At 33.4% G+C, this 19,651-nt stretch overlaps 4 protein-coding genes across 5 annotated transcripts in view; 1 reads left to right on the top strand and 3 right to left on the bottom strand.

Moving 5' to 3' along the window:
• Positions 1 to 408: 408 nt before the first annotated feature.
• Positions 409 to 2,498, bottom strand: LOC123218478 (ankyrin repeat-containing protein BDA1-like). 2 transcript variants are annotated; one of them, XM_044639942.1, is made up of 3 exons: positions 1,818 to 2,498; positions 726 to 1,321; positions 409 to 626 (listed from the first exon to the last, which is right to left on the bottom strand). In XM_044639942.1, exons 1-3 carry the CDS (start codon positions 2,412 to 2,414, stop codon positions 518 to 520), a joined length of 1,302 nt encoding a protein of 433 aa, XP_044495877.1. In that variant the 5' UTR covers positions 2,415 to 2,498; the 3' UTR covers positions 409 to 517. The 2 variants fall into 2 exon arrangements, with proteins under 2 accessions (XP_044495877.1, XP_044495876.1); XM_044639941.1 differs by having other exon boundaries at positions 409 to 1,321.
• Positions 2,499 to 5,901: 3,403 nt separating this feature from the next.
• LOC123219625 (peroxidase 41-like) lies at positions 5,902 to 6,408 on the top strand. The gene has a single exon (XM_044641630.1). The coding sequence runs from the start codon at positions 5,902 to 5,904 to the stop codon at positions 6,406 to 6,408; it is 507 nt and encodes a 168-aa protein (XP_044497565.1).
• Positions 6,409 to 16,326: 9,918 nt separating this feature from the next.
• Positions 16,327 to 17,328, bottom strand: LOC123219624 (ankyrin repeat-containing protein BDA1-like). The gene is made up of 2 exons (XM_044641629.1): positions 17,002 to 17,328; positions 16,327 to 16,518 (listed from the first exon to the last, which is right to left on the bottom strand). Exons 1-2 carry the CDS (start codon positions 17,326 to 17,328, stop codon positions 16,327 to 16,329), a joined length of 519 nt encoding a protein of 172 aa, XP_044497564.1.
• Positions 17,329 to 18,552: 1,224 nt separating this feature from the next.
• The window catches only part of LOC123217950 (midasin-like), a 41,031-nt gene continuing 39,932 nt past the window's right edge, over positions 18,553 to 19,651 (bottom strand). Inside the window, 5 exon segments of the mRNA XM_044639049.1 lie at positions 18,553 to 18,940; positions 19,020 to 19,145; positions 19,243 to 19,341; positions 19,460 to 19,473; positions 19,476 to 19,638. Of these exon segments, the coding sequence (XP_044494984.1) occupies positions 18,908 to 18,940; positions 19,020 to 19,145; positions 19,243 to 19,341; positions 19,460 to 19,473; positions 19,476 to 19,638 (435 nt within the window). The 3' untranslated portion in view covers positions 18,553 to 18,907.

The raw sequence follows: 19,651 nt of genomic DNA, 5'->3' as shown, positions 1-19,651 counted from the left end.
CAAATAACAAAGAAAACATATGTGTAGTTGGTCATTAAATTTAGGATTTTATTTATTTGATGTGGTTAGTTTAACATTAAAAAGATAATTCGATTCAAATAAGAATTTCTCATTAAAAAAAATAGTGAATGATATGTTAACGTGTTAGGAAATTTTTTGTAAATTTTATGAGATGATATATAAAGAAACCTTACATGTTATAATAATATTTCGATCAATGTAAAATTATGCATGTATTTTGTCAGTAAAATTATATATGTTTATTTTGTCAATAATATGATACGAGAAATCAAAAATAAGATTTAAGACAAATAGATAATAAATCAAACATTTATTGAATTTAATTTTTTCAACTTTTTATTCCACCCCATTTCCATCCAAAATAAGAACTCATAATGCAACATTAACTGACAGAATATACCAAGTCTATCAATAGATTACATAAAATTTTATTGTTCATATAGAATTTATTGATCAGATGTGTCCACTTCAATAGTTAAGATTAAATCTGATCTTTCTAAACACTCACCACAGGCTGATCAAGCTGGTTTTTCTTCTTAAAACAGCACCATTGAGCCACAAAAATCACCCCCACGAACAGCTTCTTCAACACCCACCAGCAAAATCTTATTACATGTATAAAAATTATAGCGATAAGCGACCAAACATAAACCCATGGGTACCAGTTACTAATACTATCAAGCATTTCATGTGGCATCACCAACCTTATTGACAAATAGTATGCACCGGCGATAAACAGCACCGTAACCCACATTTTTACCAGCAAAATTCCCACAAAAACTCTATTCCTGAGGGGAACTCCACTAATGAGCCACAAAATTATACTGAGCGATGCTGAGAATGAGACTGTGTTCACGATTGTTAATAAGTGGTACTCATTTTCATGAGTGTATGCATGGATTGAAGTTCCAGCACTGCAAACCCCCTTTGGGCAGGTTTCTTCTTTCAGATTAGTGGTTTCTGCTTGCCAGTAGCCACCTGGTGGGTTTGTTGCAATCTGGAAACTCATGTTGGCAATCAAGCTGGCGACCACCATCAAGTTGCCTCTTATTTTTTCATGGTGGTCGTTCTTGTAGTTGATGGGCCTTCTCCATTTGAAGAATGATGTTATTATTGATTTTAACTTTTGGGGTGATTGAGTGGTCTGAACTTTGGTGGTTGTTTCTTTGATGGGATTCTTCTGTAAATTGCTTTGAGCTGTGCCATTCCTGCTGCTTCCATCAAAGGCTGGAAAGCCATTTTTGATCAAGGAGTTCAAATCCACTCTCATTTTTGGCACGGAAAGCAAGTAGCTAGTGGTCTGCATAAAGTTCAACCAAAATGAAATAATACTAGAATAGAGTGAGCAAAATGATAATTCACTACATATGTTGTGTTATACAACTAGCAAACATGAAGTGCCTGCCTGCTTCTTGGGTCTGGAGCTTGGTTCAGTATACGTAGATCCAAGCTTGATCTTGCTTCAAAAGTGTTCGAATTTGACTTGTTTGAGAGGAGTTGAGTTTGAGTTTGACTTGAGTTTGAACTCAAATTGAGCTTTGAACTCGACTCTATATCAAAACAACATTTTTTTAGCCAATTTGTGTCAAATTTTTTTAAGTTTACGAATTTAACAAGTTGAACACCTCTAAAACTCAAACTTGAAAATATTTAACTCGCAGACTTAAGTTTGAACTCACTCGAGTTGAGCTCGTTTCAGACTCATTCTAGCCAAGCTCAAACTTGAACAAACTCGGTTTGAATCTAATCGTACCTAGAATTTAAGCAAATTAAGCAAGAGATAAAAAGGTTTATACCTCATACTGCTGCAACATAGTGGATACTTGCAAGATAGAGTTTCCTTCAAGGTTTTTGGAGTTGAGAAACTCCTCATCATCAACTGATGCGACCAATACTTTGAGTGCATCCAAATGATTATGCTTAACACACAAATGTAAAGCTGTTTCTCCATGGAGTTGCACAAGAATTGACTCAGGTTTTGCACTTATTAGCTCTTTTATCACCTCAACTCTCCCTCTTATTGCAGCCAAATGGAGAGGAATTCTCCCCTCTTGGTCAGCAACCATACTTACTTCCTTCTTTGTTATTAACAACTCTTTGACAATCTCCCTGTGGCCCTCAGCAGCAGCCAAGTGAAGCGGTGAGCGTTTGAAAGTGTCCAACTCTCTGACAAGTTGAGGCTTTTGGCTCACAATAGCCTTGGTGAACTCAACATGACCAAGCAAAGCTGAGATGTGCAAGGGAGTTTCAGTGAAGGGAGTGAGTGAAATTTTATGGAGAATTAGTGGATCATTCTGTATCAATGTGTTTAGGGTTGCTACACATCCCCTCATGCTTGCTTCATAAAGCATTTGAGTGTCATTTTGAGATGCTTCCTGAGCACTAATCTCCATTTCTTTCTTCTCTTTGAATTCTTTTATCTCCAAGAGTTGTAAAAAGATAAAGAAAGAATATCAACCAGATGAGTCTGAAGGCACTCTCAATAATGGGTATTTCACTTTCAATTGAGCAGGCATGTTTGATTGCTAAATAATTCACAAACATACTTACAAACTGCCTCCGGAAAAAACCAAACGTGACTCTGATTGAAGAGTCAGTCTACTGTCGATGAATGACACCTCGACATGTCTAGTTCACATAGAAAGAAACGACAATTCTTGTTGATATATATACAATTACTTAATTCCAAAATTTTATCTTAATAGTAAAGAGACGTAAATTTTTTTATGAACCACCTGGATTTTTATTGATGAATGTCAAAACAATATATGTACAATAATAAAGCTATATGTCAAAACGATTTTTATTTTTGCCTCAAAATGATAATTTTAGGGGACAAAATTTTACTTTTGTCCCTTAAAAACTTAAGATTCATTTTTATGAGCATTTTTAGTTTTGTCCCAAATAATAATTTTAGGGGACGAAAAATTTGGTCCTTAAATGTGTTTTTTTTGGGATGAAATAAAGTCATTTGAGATAAAATCTAATTTGTTTATAGACAAAAATTTCATCCCAAAACATATATCCTTTTATGATGAAACACCATCTCGTTCACAATAAGTAGTTATTAAAGATGTTTTTTTTTTTCATGGGTATTACCCTTTGATAACACATTTTTGTGATGATTTTATCTTTTATCAAGACTGACTTTTTGGAGTGAATTTTTGACTTTCTAAGATGAAAATATTTATCACTATAAACTACTATAACTTGAGCTAATATTGACATATCTAATGTCTTAGTGAAAACAATCAACATCTCAAATGTCTACAAACTATTGTGCCTCGCGTACATATCACCTAGACTATCAGGCTAACTAGCTAAGATACCTTGGTCATACAGGGAAACTAGTCATAGTCTCTCTCTTATCACATACACATAGCTATGAGACTGCTAATTGAAATACCATCCTTGGATGACTCCTACTACGAGCACTTATGTGATGCATCCCACTAGCCACATAAGGAACTAACTGAAGTGCCACTGTCCTTTACCAAACACACCTAAATTGAACTATATGGCTAGTGTGCCTTGCCGTCGAGTATATTATGCATCTCATGAGTATCTATCTCCTATATAACCTTATTACTTTCACTTATCTTGTCACTTACAGACATAGTTGGTGGCTAACTAGGTGTACACCTCTTTCCTTGGCTTGTCCTATTTTTTACTTGGATTCAACTTGACCAAAGCCTTTGTCGTCTTTTACATAATCAGACACCTTTACTTTGGTTGACTGCCTTAAGTTGCTTGCTAAAGCCTATATGTTTCCCTTTCTTTCCTCTTCCCCTCGTGTATAGTCTAGGGGTAAAATAGTCTTTTCCATTTCTTAGTTCATACACGAGTGTTCTTCAGCCTTTGCCTTCCTCATGTTCATCACAAGGACGACACACAAGCATGACTATTCTAAATTTTTTTTTAATTTTTTAAATTAGATATGATTTATTAAAATTATTATAAGATTAAGTGTTAAACTTGAAGTTTCTTTGGCAAAGTTTGTGACCTTTAAAGGAATTTAGGTTTTAAAGATTTCTAAATCATTTTTTAACTTTAATATTTTATTTATAAATAAATTAGTATGTCTAATTTAATTCTGCAAATTTTCGTAATTTTGCAAATTATATAAAATTTATTAAAATTGTTACAATATTGACTGTTAACTCTGGAAGATCTTTGGCGATGTTAGTGATCGGTGAAAGAAATTTGTTTTACCTGACTTATTAAATTATTTTAGGTTGATTTTTTTTATTAAACCATAAATATGTTTACTTTAATTCTGAAAAATTTTGTGATTTTATGAGTTATATGGAATTTTATAAAATTACTAGAAGCTTGGGCTATCAAATCTGAAATTAATTATTGCAGAGGTTTTATTTCCTTTTTAATCTGAATATTTTTTTGGTGAAGTATTTATATGTCTTCTTTGTCCTTGCCAAGTCTAGTAATATTTCAATTTATATAGGAATTTATAAAATTCATGGAGCAAAGGTTATATAATGTAAACATATGTTAGCTAGCTAGGGAGAGGGTTGTCCATTTTAGTACCTTTAGAATTTGTGAAAGTTGTTTTGAATTGAGGTTTTTAGTGGAATTTAAGATTATTTGAAAGGGATTCTTGACACAAATTGAATTCAAGTAAGTTCTGCATGATAGCTTGAAATGTGTAAAAGTTTTTGTAGATTTTTACTCTTAATCAAAGTAAGTAGAAACTATTCATTTTATATGTATATAAATATTGATTTTCTATATGTTTGGAAATGATAGTTAAACACGAAAAATTTGGTTTTCGTAGATTATAAAATATTTTTATACACATTTTCTATTAAACCCAAACATTTATACAAATGTTTTCATAACTTATATAAACATTTTGTTTTATTTATATATAAATATTTTCGTTTTGTTTATATATAAATATTTTTTGTAAGTTATATAAATATTTTGTTTTGTTTATATATAAATGTTTTCATAAGTTATATAGATGTTTCATTTCGTTTATATATAAATTTGGTCAAAAGACTTTTCCCACCCATAATTTGATGTTTTCTCAAATTTCCATGCCTTAAGTTCTGAAAACCCAAAGTCACACCCATCAAAGGTTAACCTGAACAGTTTCTGTTAGTAAGAGGGGTATTTTGGTCAATCCATTTTTACCAACATGTTCTTCTGATTCTCTTTCATTCAATATTCCCATATCTCAATCCGATTGTTCTTGATCCTTACTACTAAGAAACTACATGAGCTGAGTTTGATCGCATCGTCCTGGACTTGTTCCATGAAAAGCAATCACACGTCATTTTGAAAAAAATTTCGGTTTCTTCATCTCAAATTCCAGGAAAATCTATGGCTTTCGGCTTTCCATGAGCACAATTATGGAGATGGGTCTTCATCAGCAATTCCATTATTTTCAACAGCTATACTTGCCCTTCTCTTTCAAACTAAAGGATCCAGCTAATTGCTTCAGACATATCCAACTCTATTTAAGCAAATATTTTGTTGATTCTCGGTCTCGTACAGATAAAATTTGGACTAAAAATAATTGTTGATTCACTTAAATTGATGATTTTCACTTTGTATAGAAGGATTTCTATTAAGTTGAAAGCACCCATTTGGCCATTTCTCGGGTGGGAGATGTCTCAGAACAAGGAGATATAAGCAGGTCAACATGCCAAGGAAGGAAATTAAATCATATCAAGATATGGAAGATCAGATTCAAGAGAACAACTGAGAGAAGTATGGAAAAGAAGCACATTCTTTTGCCAGTGAACATACAAATTAATCTTCCTGAGAAATGAGAAAAAAATAATGTAAAAAAAAAAAAAATTAACAAAATTTTCCTTCTCTGTTTCCATCTTGCTTTGTCTTTGGACTAACTTATGAATGAAATGTGTCACCGTCGCCGCCACCCTCCGTCTCTACTTCCACGACTGCATGACTGGAGGCTACAATAAATCTATTCTCATCGACTCAACTTCTGACAATCAGGCTGAGAACAAACACGAAGACAACATTTCAGTCCCCGGCGACGCTTTTTATATCATCTTTAGAATCAAGACGGCGTTGGAGATGATCTGCCGTGGCGTTGTCTCATGTGCTGATGTTCTCACCGCCGCCACACGTAACCTTGTGGTGATTGTTGGTGGAACTCATTACCCCGTCCACCTCGGCCGCAAAGACGGCCTGTTTTCTAACGCCTCCCATGTCACCGGAAGTCTTCCACATGAAGGCATGAATGTAGATCAAATGATTGAATATTTTGAGCACAGGGGCTTCGGCACTCAAGAAATGGTGGTTCTGTTGGGCGCACACACAATTGGTTTCGCAAGCTGCAAGAAATTCAGCAAGAGGCTGTTTAAGTTCTCCGCCGAAGGGGCTGGCTTTTGGTGACGGATAATTTACTTTTATCAGGAAAATTTTAAACCTCCCTTTCGTTAGAGGGTCATTTTGGTTATTTCAGTGGGTATAGGGTAAATTAGTCATTTAAACCCTAAACTAATGGCAACTGTTTAAATTAATACTATGGGTGGGATTTTGAGCTTTCAAAACTTAACTGGTGGGATTTCGGTAAAACATTAAACCATGGGTGGAAATAAGTCTTTTGGCAATAAATGTTTTCCTGAGTTTATATATATATATATATATATATATATATATATATATATATATATATATATATATATCGTTTTGATAATATATAAATATTTTTATAAATTACATAAATATTTCGTTTTATTTATATATATAATGGCTTTGTAAGTTAGAAAATATATTTATAAATGTTATTATTTTTTAACTCAAATTTTATTTAATTACATATTGATTTATAAATTTATTTTTGCAAAATAAAATAAAATTGTTCTTGATAAATTTTCAAAAAGAAAAGAAAGACCTATTTTTCATTTATGATATGAAAGTTTGTATATATATAAGTTTTGACTTGTTGTCTATGGTCTTTGAGGTCTACTTTGAAAATTAATATTGAATCCGGGTCCACCCATGATGAGTCGACCTGATCCGGCTAAATAAACTACCAAGGGTAATTATAAGAGGGAGTTGGAGGGCAGTTGGACATATATAAATTTTCCTAACTACCTCCCCAAAAGAGAGATTACGCTAATTTTTATTATTATAGCGCAAAATTCTCTCCCCTCTTCTCCTAGCAATGTAATGCACAGATCATGTCTCCCTAATTGAAAAACAATACGTAGTGCAAATTGGGTCGTGAGAATAGACTAATGTCAATACCTTGTGTCGTATTTGAGGAAGCTTCATCAAAAATTATTTCGAGTGCTCAAATCCTTATTTACAGAATTCATAGAATTTGATCTTAGCATGTTTGATTATTCTCAACATTGGTATCAGAGCCTAGGATGCGTATTTGCTATGTTTTATATGAATCGTATTACGTAGATTGTGCAAATTAGAATATGTATATTGAATTTTGATTTAAAAATTTTGTTTTTGGGCATGAATTTAATTAGAATAAACTTGCATGAAATTGGTGTTGGAAAACATGTTGGATGAATAATTAGAATGGTATTACATGTTTTAAATTGAAAAATGACTCGAATTAACATCGGAATTGATGAAAATTGACACAAAACGAGACCTAAGGCGTGTTTTTCTTTCTCGCCATTTCGATGGATTCCAACGCCATTGGCACTAGAACTTGGAACGATATGTCTCGCCGTCGACTGGGTTACAAAAGCCCTATGGTGACATCATCAAAAAATAGCCAAAAATGATGAATTAGAAAGACAAAAAACTAAGGTTCATTGCATAGAATCGGATCAAAATCAGGTTGAAAAAACTCGATTACCTGATCGGTTAGTCAACGGGTTGGTCAAGACCCATCGGTCAATAGGTCAACCCATTGAGTCATCCAGGTTAAACCCGAACCGATTAATGCCCATCGGGTTAGTTGACCGATCAATGTCAAAAGGTTGACCATACCGTTGACAGATGCATGTGCGTGCATGGATGAGCATAACATATTTCATCTGACGGGTGACAGTGTGTGACGGTCATAGTTGGTGCGTTCGTCTCGTCCTGGCTCATGAAGGCTCGTTGCAAAGACTTTACGACGTGTGAAAGCGCTTGTGACCTCGACTCGACGCGTGAAAGAGTGTATGAATTTATTTCGGTGTGCGATAACGCATGAACACCCTTTCCAGTGTGAAACCTATTTTTCTGTCCTTGGAAGTGGTGTAGTACTCGGATCTGTATATGAGATGTGTTCCATGGGTCTTACAGTGCATAAAGACATGTAATACTTCATTCCAACTCTCCGAAAACACATATTGGTGTTTTGAAATACATGTTTCTACTTTACAAGTTTGTTGACAAGGACCAACACATTACATATTGAAACTATCAATATTCTGTTGAATTCTCTTAATTAGAAAAGAGATAATATCCATGCATGAATATGACCCCTGTAATCAATGATCTTGTTCGGGACAAGAATTTGAAATCTTTGGGATAGGTGGATTCATTATAGCTTGCTATAAAGCAATGCTTAATAATGTACAAAAGAATATCCACTACTTTGACGTTATTCCCAAAACTAACATAATGCGAGGTATTTGATCTAATGCAAATGTAATAGAGACTTTATTATGGATAAAGTGACTCAAAGATCAATACGGGTTGATGAAATGGTTCTAGTCAAAATAGATGATACATTCATTGTATCATATATATTTGTTAAATGTGAAAATTCTGAGATTGATAGAATTTAGTGAAATTCTCATCCAGAATTAATATTAGAGCAATTAGATTAAAGTTTAAAATGTCAAGCATTTGTGTCATGGAAGATGACTGGGAACATAGTGAACTTTCGATTCTATATCTTATGTGAGATAATTTAAATTTTAATACGTAGTTGTGATAATTGATGTGTATTTGATAGCGTTGTATCTGATAGATATGTCTCTGTGATCTAGTTAACCATAACATCCTAGAAAATGATGGCCAATTTGAATGAGAATGATACTGAATAGAGAGAATTACAATGTATGGCATTTGAAATGCATAAGGCTTTAGAGGCTGTAGATCAGGTTAAGATAGAGTTATGGCTGACTAAGGGATAGAAACTTAATCAGTGCCTTACACAAAAGTGATGTGGACACACATCACGCATGCAAAAAGCAAAACTCACTTCGTGTGATATCTCGATTAGTTTCATGAATAACGATCTGGTATATGAGTACCATTAATGTTCAACTATATATGTCGTAAGTATGGTTTTAATTGAAAGTTTAGAGGAAATGCAGTCTCTAAATAAAGACAGTTGATTGTTGAATTTGATTGAATGTCAAATCTGATTATGGAGCTGAAGTCAGCTACGTGTAACCTGATACATGGATAGTAGGTTCATTTTGAGAAGCGATCTCTTTCCAATAGTAGGAGCATATGAAGGTATATATGACCTAAAATGAATAAAGAATGACTTTTGTTAGTTGTGCTTGCTACATAGAATTAAAGGACAAACGCCCTTGAGGCAACTGAACTTGGTATTTGTGCATATATTATAGAATCAAGTTTTATAAGTGAGTGGCTTAAGTCCTAATACGGGAAGGAGATCGTATAATGCTCAAAGAATAAGAACAAGGAATTGAAATGGAAAAGTGGCAAAAGTACTAGAAGAAGAGACGGAAACAAGATTAATAGTTGCAATAGAAGTAACAAGAATTATATCGCTTGTGAATGAACGAAGCTGAAAATGATAGTCTTATTCAACATAAAGTGATAAAACTTTATTTTCTAGTACTATGATATTAACTGAGTATTATCTTACGTGGATTATGAACTCAGAAGCCACCGACCAAGTAGCTCATGATAGAAGATCTTTAGTAGATTCCTGTCAAATTTTGAATAAAATTAATTAGATGTATGTAGGCAACAACACAGGGTTGTAATAAGAGAAATAGACACTCGCAAATGAGTTTTGCGAGATGGTCAAATCCTATACCTACACGAAATCTAATATACTCTAAATATTCAACTAATATTGGTCAAAATACTTGTTCTTCTTGAACTATGATATAATTTGAATTTCTCTGGGTGTTTTATTGAAATGCGATAGAATTAACTTCTATAACTTTGGTTTGTTGGTTGAATGGTTATATGGTGTTTGTCACCTTACATTCTGATAATGTCAAATTTTTCATTATTTATTTCTCTATATGTATAGATATAAATACAAATATATGACATGTTGAATTAAGACACGTTGGCCAAGATGGGTTGAATAAATTGACCTATAAAAGTTTATTATAAACTTTCACATAAATAAAACTGTCCACATGTGAGCAATACATAGTTGGAAAAACTTCTAGAAAACCATTCGACAAAGTTATAAGAGTTTGACTTCTTTTGCAATATATATAATTAGATATATGTTTTCTTATGAATGTGAAGTTTGAGAATGTATCTTATATTTAATTACTAGTGATGATAGCAATACTCGATTCAGTCTTGTCTACTTGATCTCCCATAAGTCATAAACAATAGACTGCTTTAGACACTATATATATATAATTCAGGTTAAGAATCAATTAGATAAGATGGATAAGAGTTTTAAGAACTCACCGAGATCTTGAGCATTTGTCCAAAATAAATTCAAGGAACTGAGAAATGAAAAAGAAATAGTTTGGCAAACAGTAATTCCAAAAAAACTTCGTAACAAACAAGTGTAGCGGAGAAGAGTATTTAAACTCTATTTGAAATGGTTAAGTCAATGAAGACGCAAGCAAAACGTCAAGTCACTTTGTGATGATATGATGTTTATTACTGCTTGTATATTTAATCGATTGTCTACTAATCTAGTTACTTCCACTCTCTATGAGTTATAGTCAGATAGAAAATCTGAGTTAATTGATTACAAACTTATTGGTTAGCAATGTCTACCCATAACTTTTCTTATAAGTTTGAACAATTGGGACTGAGAAAAAATGAATGTTTTGTATATCAGATACATTGAGCACTCTAAAAGGTATGTGTTCATTAGGGAGGATTCTGCTTGAATATTAATTGAAATTGTATTATGAGATATTAAATTCATAGATGATATTTTTTAATATAGATGAAGTTGATAAAAGGTTTCATCTGAATGAGATGAGAAAAGAATGAGAACGGGTATATCTTAGCGACCTTTAGTTGAGTCTTAAGAAATAAGACCTCTACTTGTTCTAGATAGTGAGAACAAATGTAATTGAACTCCAACCTATTTCGAATAGTGGGAGTAATGATCCTCAATTGCTTGTTTCGTTCATCTCAACCTAGTGGGAGCATTGAGATTAAGTTTTAATCTATTTTAGATAGTGGGAGCATTAATTCTCAATTGCATAAGGGTGGATGTCCAAAAGTATTCAAGTGACGTTTTAAAGTGAAAACGAGGTTTTCATAACCACTCCCCAAGATGATGAAGAACCTAAAATAATTGTCTCATCCTTTGATAAGAAAATTTTGAAATACATTAGAAGAAGATAGGGAATATAAAGAAAACAAACCAATTTAGGTTTTGGTTGACTTACTACCGAATCAAAAATTCATTGAGAATGAATGGCTTTCCTGAATCAATCGTAAGACGGATGATTCAATAAATGGATACAATTTCGCTTTATAGCGAAAACTTATACCTAATGAGAAAGTATAGATTGTGTAGAAGGATATTTTTATTATAAGATTTACTTCAATATGTTTGATTCTAACTATAGTAACACATTTGAATTTAGAATTACACCAGATGAATGTTAAGACAATTTTTCTTAGTGAAAAACTTCACAAAGAAATTTGCATGAATAAATCTGAAGCGCAGAGTGTGTAAGCTTCAAGGACGTTGAATGACCTAAAACCGTCATCTAGATAGTGGTATTTGAAATTTCATAAGTGTTAATACCTTATAACTTTGAAATGATTAATCAAGACCATCATGTCTATGTGACGAAGTCTGATGATAAATTTGTAATTTTATCAATGTGTGTAATGATGTATAGATAGTTAGAAATGATTTGAAGTAAGTGATAATCATCAAAGAATGATTGTCCATATTTTTTTTGACTTGTAGGATGTGATAAAACAGATTACATATTGTGAATTTAAATCTAGAGGAATCGTTCAAAGAAACTTTTGACTATGTCATAAGAACATAATATTCAAAAGATTCTAGAACAATTCAATATGGTATACTGTGAACTTGTTGATATTTCTATGTCAAATGATGAATTATTGAGCCAAAAGAGATATGTTCCAAAACTTAAGATAGAAGTAGAGAAATGTCAAAGGTTACCTATTCAGATGTCATTATATGTATTATGTATGCTATGGTGCGTACATACCCAGATATTTATTTATGTTATTGGGCTGGTTAGTCGATATAAATAAATATTGAAAAGAGCACTGAAAGGTTGTATGTAGAATTTTTTTTTTTTTTTGATATTTTTAAAAGGCTCTGTGGATGATTGATTATGTGATTAAGGATCCAACTTACGTTTAACTGGCTATTGAGATGCTAGTTGGAGAAAGAATTTAGACCAACGCAAATTAAATAATAGCTATGTTTCTTACTCTAAAAGGGTCCATATCTTGGAGCAATAACAAATAGAGATGTGTAGTCTTATTCACATCGGAAGCCTAGTATATAGTATGTTCAGTAAATGTACAAGAAACTGTTTTGTTAAGAAGATTCTTCATGAATCTGAGTAAATATGACGATATTGTCGAAGCAATAGTTGTTTGTTTAAATAAAAGATCTTGAATTTTTTATAAGATAACCAAACATATCGACGCTAGACACAACGTAATAAGAGACTCAATTTCCAAGAGGGAAATGAATGTATAATGTAATTATACGCATTGTACGATCACTGATCCTTTGACCGAGATTGTTCTAAGAAAAGTATATCTTGTATATGTTAAATTTCTTGGATTACGTAGACTATGATTGATAAGTGTTAAGCTTATATATTGTACTGATAACACAATATTGAAAACCATGAATTCAAGTTCATTTTATGTTTTGAACTTACATCTCGAAATTTTTGGGTTTTCATTGCATACACATCGTTTTTAGCTTAACAAGATTGTAATGTCACACAAGTTAAAAATTAGCTCACGCACATGAGTAATCGCCTTTAGCGTTGAGAGAGCGAGCAAAGATGAGACATTATTCTTGAAAAATGTGATGCTGAGAGAGCATACCAATGAGAGACAAATTTCTCAAGAAAAGATTTATTAAAGTTTAAAATGTTGCCTTAATGATTGATCAAAATGAGGTCATGAATAGATACATTTGAAAATGATCGATTTGGATTCCTCATATTCAAATAACTTGTGAATGTCAGATATGAGTTCTTAATATAGATAAATACTTGCAAGTGTGAAGATGATTAAAAACTCAGGTTAGGCGCTAGGTGTAGCAACTGAACTAAGATATATACAGTATTGTGAATGACATTTGAAAAGAAAATACACACTGTAGCACATGATTCATACCATGTGTGCATAAGTAAGACGACCAGTTAAAGTAGAATCTCTGCTCCCTCACTGTGAGACTTTATGAGGATTACCTCATATTGGTACCCTTCACTCTTTGTTGTTATTCGATATTTACTTTTAGTGTTTTATCTTAGCTTAGGACCTATGGTCTTGCATAATTCGGTTTATAGAACATGACTAGAAAAACAACTAATTTTAAATTGAGAATTTCAAGTAGGAGAGGAAGACTTACATGTTATATGTGTCCATTGGTCAGCCAATCAATTCACTTCTATAAGAGATTGAATTTGATCATGGATACATAAGAAAATAATACAATGATAAATGAGAGATTAAAGGGAGCTAATGTTATCGAGTAAGTTTGTGGTGCTACGAGTCTAACGCTTTATTTTTGTTTTATTTGAGTTGAAGTGATTATGTTATTCCTATTAGATGCATAGTATTTAGCTCCCAAGTACAGGTTACTTGCGAGGTCGCATGACACATTTGCAGGTATAGAACGTACTGCTATATAGGATTTTTGGCTAAGTATTTGGCTCGGGTCTTACATAATGTATGGGTGGAAGATATTGGATCCGGGTCCACCTATGACAGGTCGACCCGACCTGGTTTAATATAACTGCCAAGGGCAGTTATAAGAGGGAGTTTGAGGGTAGTTGGACATATATAAATTTTCCTAACTGCCTCCCCCAAAAGAGAGATTACGCTAATTTTTATTATTAGAGAGCAGAATTTTCTCCCCTATTCTCCTATCAATGTAATGCACAGATTTTGTCTCCCTAATTGAAAAGAGATACATAATGCAAATTGGGTCGTGGGAATAGACTAACGTCGATACCTTGCATCATATTCGAAGAAGTTTCATCAAAAATTACTTATGGTATGCAAATCCTTATTTACAGAATTCATAGAATTTGATCCTGACATGTTTGATTATTCCCAACAACTGAAATTATAAATTTGGCTCAGTTAGATTATCTATTTTGTTATGTACACTTTTGAATTTTGACTAAGTTATCAAGAGTATGGGTGACACTATGTGACATAAATCTTTTTTTGGCTTAAAATTGGTATATGAAAAGTGAAGATATATTTTGGCATTTATACATCATTTCATATGCTTAAATATATTATTTCGTTTTATTTCTATTATCAACATTTGAATTAAATGTTTTTGCGTGCATATATCACGTCTAGTTTCTGCTTACCGAGTTGACAACTCACCCCCCTCATCATTAACTTTTTGCAAATTAGAGTTTGACATAAAGTGTGAGCTACTATTTAGCAATTGAGGAATAAAGAATAAAAAAGAGTTAATTGAGGAGTCTGAATAAAGGAAAGATTAATATTCATTTGATTATATGTTATGTTATTAAGGATAATTATTTTGTCATAATGTTTTGAGATTAAAAAAAAAACTATGTATTCAGGGCTTTATTTATTTAATTTATTATACGTTTATGTTAATTTTGGATTGTTACACCGACCACACCATACGGACATGTATGGTGTTACTCAGTTAATGATAAAATAACCTTTAATTATATAATGACACAATTTATATACATAATTATATACTCAAAATGTATATATATAACATTGTTCTTAAGAATATCTTATTCTATGATTTTGAGTACTAAAAACAGTGAATGATAGCTTCGAATAGATAGTTTAAGTGGCAAAAATGCTTTCATCCAAACAATAAAGAAGACATATGTGGAGTCAGTCATTAAATTTGAAATTTTATTTATTTGATGTGATCAATTCAATATTAAAACAGCAGTTTGACTTAAATAAGAATTTCTCATTAAAAAAATAGTGAATAATAGACCCTACACATTATAATAATATTTCGATTAATACAAAATTCTATGTGTTTTTTATTAATAAAATTATATGTACCTATTTTTAATACAAAAATAGTATTTATTTAATGTGTGTCATCAAGTGATTAAGTGATAAAGTAATGTCTAATTATATGATAACACATCATTTATATATACAAATATTATACACATGGTGTTACTCTTTGTTTTTATATATAATATGATATGAGAAATCAAAAGTAAGATTTAAGACAAATAGATAATTAATCCAACATTTATTAAATTTCCATCCAAAATAAGAACTCATAAATGCAACATTGACTGATAGAATATAACAAGTCTATCAATAGATTTCATAAAATTTTATTGTTCATATTGATCAAATGTGTCCACTTCTGATCTTTCTAAACAGTCACCACAGGCTGATGAAGCTGGTTTTTCTTCTTAACATTTAGCCGCAAAAAATCACCCCCATGAACAGCTTCTTCAACACCCACCAGCAAAATCTAGTTGCATGTATATAAAGTATGGCCACAAGCAACGAAGCCCAAATCCCTGTGTAATAATAATTACTAATGCTATCAAATATTTCATCATGTGGCGCCACAAAGCTTATTGACAAATAGTATGCACCGGTTGTAACCCACATTCCCACCAGCAAAATCCCCACAGAAACTTTATTCCTGAGAGGAACACCACTAATGAACCACAAAATTATGCCGAGAGATGCTGAGAATTGTGCTCACGATTGTTAATTTGTGGTACTCATTTTTATTAGTGTATGCATGAATTGAAGTTCCAGCTCTGCAAACCCCCTCTGGGCACCCTTCACCTTACAGATTAGTGGTGTCTGCTTGCCAGTTGCCACCTGGTGGGTTTGTTGCAATCTGGAAACTCATGATGGCCATCAAAATGGCCACCACCATCAAGTTGCCTCTCGTTTTTTCATAGCGGCCGCTCATGGTCTTGATGAGCTTTCTCAATTGAATTGTAATTTTCGAGGTGCTTGGATGGTTTTAACTTTGGTGTTTGTTTCTTTGATGGGATTCTTCCGTAAATTCCTTTGAATTGTGCCATTTCTGCTGATTCCATCAAAGGCTGGAAAGCCATTTTTGGTCAAGGAGTTCAGATCCACTCTTATTTTTGGCACTGAAAGCAAGTATGTAGCGGTCTGCATAAAGCATATACATGCATAACTTTCATGATCTTCCTATAATAATAGAAAGACGGATGAGAAAATATTATAAGATTCAACCGAATTGATATAATAATATTAGAGACTAAAATCTCACATCTAATAAATACAATATAAGTGAGTGGTATATAAATGTAGTGAATTAAATCTTAACACAAGTCAATTGCTTTTGTATAATATAGGTCTCGAATCTTTACACTTATAGACCTAGTAACTGAACCAAATTTGAGTGTGCAACGTGATAATTCTGCTAGAATTTAAACAAATTAAGTAAGAGATAAGAAGATTTACCTCGTATTGCTGTAATATAACAGATACTTGCAAGATAGAGTTTCCTTCTGAGAAACTCCTCATTGGTGCATCCAAATGGTTATGCTTAAAAAATAAATGTAGAGCTGTTTCTCCATGGATTTGCACAAGAATTGACTCAGGTTTTGCAGTCATAAGCTATTGTATCACCTCAACTCTCCCTCTCATTGCAGCCAAATGGAGAGGAATTCTCCCCTCTTGGTCAGCAACCATACTCACATCCTTATTTGCTATTAACAGCTCTTTGACAATTTGACTGTGGCCCTCAGCAGCAGCCAAGTGAAGAGGTGAGCGTTTGGAAGAGTCCAACTCTGTGACAAGCCAAGGCATTTGGCGCACAATAGCCTTGGTGAACTCAACATGACCAAGCAAAGCTGAGATGTGCAAGGGAGTTTCAGAAAAGGGAGTGAGTGAAATTTTATGGAGAATGAATGGATCATTCTGTATCAATGCGTTCACTGAAACTCCCTTACACATCTCAGCTTTTCTTGGTCATGTTGAGTTCACCAAGCCTGTTGTGAGCCAAAAGCCTCAACTTGTCAGAGAGTTGGACTCTTTCAAACGCTCACCTCTTCATTTGGCTGCTGCTGAGGGCCACAGGGAGATTGTCAAAGAGTTGTTTACATTTGTGTGTTAGGCATAATCATTTGGATGCACTAAAAGTATTGGTGGCTTCAGTATGATGAGGAGTCTCAACTCTGAAAACCTTTAGGCAACACTATCTTGCAAGTCTCTGCCATGTTGAAGAAATTTGAGGTACCAGCCGTGTCTTTTGCTTTGCTTCAATTTAGCATACAATATAATTTCTTTTATGACCAGGGAATCTGCCCAATTTCACCAAATAGATAAACCTTGAGATACAGTAACTAATTCACTGCATAATTCAGGGTTTCGCTTTGGTCCAAGATAATCCATCCAAGCTTCCTATATCATTTTGAAGTTGCAGCAGAATCAGCATTAACAAATTGGAAAAAGTCACTGAAATACAATAGTGAGTATTATGAAGAAGCAAGAGGCAACTTTATGGTGGTGGCCACTTTGATTGCCAACATGAGTATCCTAGTGGCAACAAATCCACCAGGTGGACACTGGCAAGTTATATTGTTGCTCATAAGCAAGGTACCTTTCAGGCATAGGGTTTCAGTGTGCATTTTGCAGGTAGGAATGTGGGCAACTGTGCTGTGTATAGCTTGGTGGTGCCACAGGAAGATGATAAAATATTTGGTCTTATCACTTACCGGTACCCAGAGCTTTGGGCATGTTTCTTGCAGCCATAATTTTGATTCATTTACTTAGATTTTATTGGCAGGTGGTGAAGCAGCTGTTCCTGGGTGTGATATATGTAGTCGAATGTTGCTGTTGTAGGAACAAACAGCCACATCCTCAGCTTGCGGAGACTGTTTAAGGAGACTGCAATGCACTTCCCTCCTTCGGAATTGGAACTTTTGTGCAGTTAATGGTGCAAAACATCTGTCATTAGTCTAATTTTACTGCATGTTTCTATCCTACCACAAGTTACTACATCCAACCATAAGAGAACTAATATATTTTCAGTAATATTCATACCCTAAATAAGGGCTGCAAATGAGCGTAACCAGATTAAAATTTCAAAGTTCAATGATCAAAATTTCTTGATCAGTCATTAATCTGCTACAAAAATTTTTGCTCTCTGTAGTTACTTAATGCATTCAAACATTTCCCTAAATCAAATCAGCAGTTAATTCATTTATCAAAGTTGATACACTCCTAAACAGTAATAACTAACAGAAAATGTCATCATAAGAGCCGTAAAATATGGCCAATAAAATTATACTCAATTCTCAAAACAAAATTTGAGAGCTATAATACAACATTTTTCTGTACAACATTATCCCACTTTCTGACTCTAGAGCTTGATGGACTTACATTTTTTTAGCTACTATATTCCGACGTAGGCTTGCACAAAGAAATTTACTTTCTTCTATCTGAGTCCACTCTTCAAAGTCGAGAATGAATATTCCATTGTGCTCTTGGAAGGAAAAGGTGAAGACAACTCATGCCAAGCCTCAAAATTATGTTATTCTCTTGTATTCTGCATAAGCTCAAACCACTGAAATTGGCAAACGAGAGGTCAGCTTCAAGTAAAGAACCAACACAAAAAGCAGGGATTCACTTGGAAATGAATTTACCTGTCTCAGTAAATCCGCAAGAGTTCTAGGCAGGGCTTCAATGTTTCTCAAGACGATGTAATATGGGAAGGGAAAAGAATCTAGATACTTTGAAACCTTGATCTCTTTACCTCGAAATGATAATTCCTGCAAGGCAGATAACTCGTCAAGAAAATTAAAATTATGTATTTAGAGGCATTAATAATCCTTCTCTAACTAGATAAAGTATAATATTGGAAAGTACCTGGAGGTCAATTATTGATTCTTTTGGACTATCCATGAGCAGAAACGCGACCATTCGCCTCCTTACTAATAGATCTCTGACCCAGCGCTTCAAGTTCTCCTGCATAGATGTAATTAAACACAATCAATAACTGGATGTATCATCAAGACAATAAGAAGTTGCCATATTATCATCACGAAATCTCTCAAGCGTTCATCAAAAATTGAAAGAAATGTACCTTCTCATGGAACCGCCATCTCCAATAATTAAAACAAGTTGCTGTAGTGGGTTCTGTCCAGAAGGTAATCGTGCTTTTGCAACTGCAGTATCAAGCATGTTGTTCAAGTACTTCAATAGATCAACAACTGGTTCATCTGCAATGGTATTCTCTTGCTTGAATGTCAGACCTGATATCATCTGCACCCAATTG

Source organism: Mangifera indica, chromosome 6, assembly GCF_011075055.1.
Source record: "Mangifera indica cultivar Alphonso chromosome 6, CATAS_Mindica_2.1, whole genome shotgun sequence".
NCBI lineage: Eukaryota > Viridiplantae > Streptophyta > Magnoliopsida > Sapindales > Anacardiaceae > Mangifera > Mangifera indica.
This window is presented reverse-complemented; position numbering and strand designations above follow the sequence as displayed.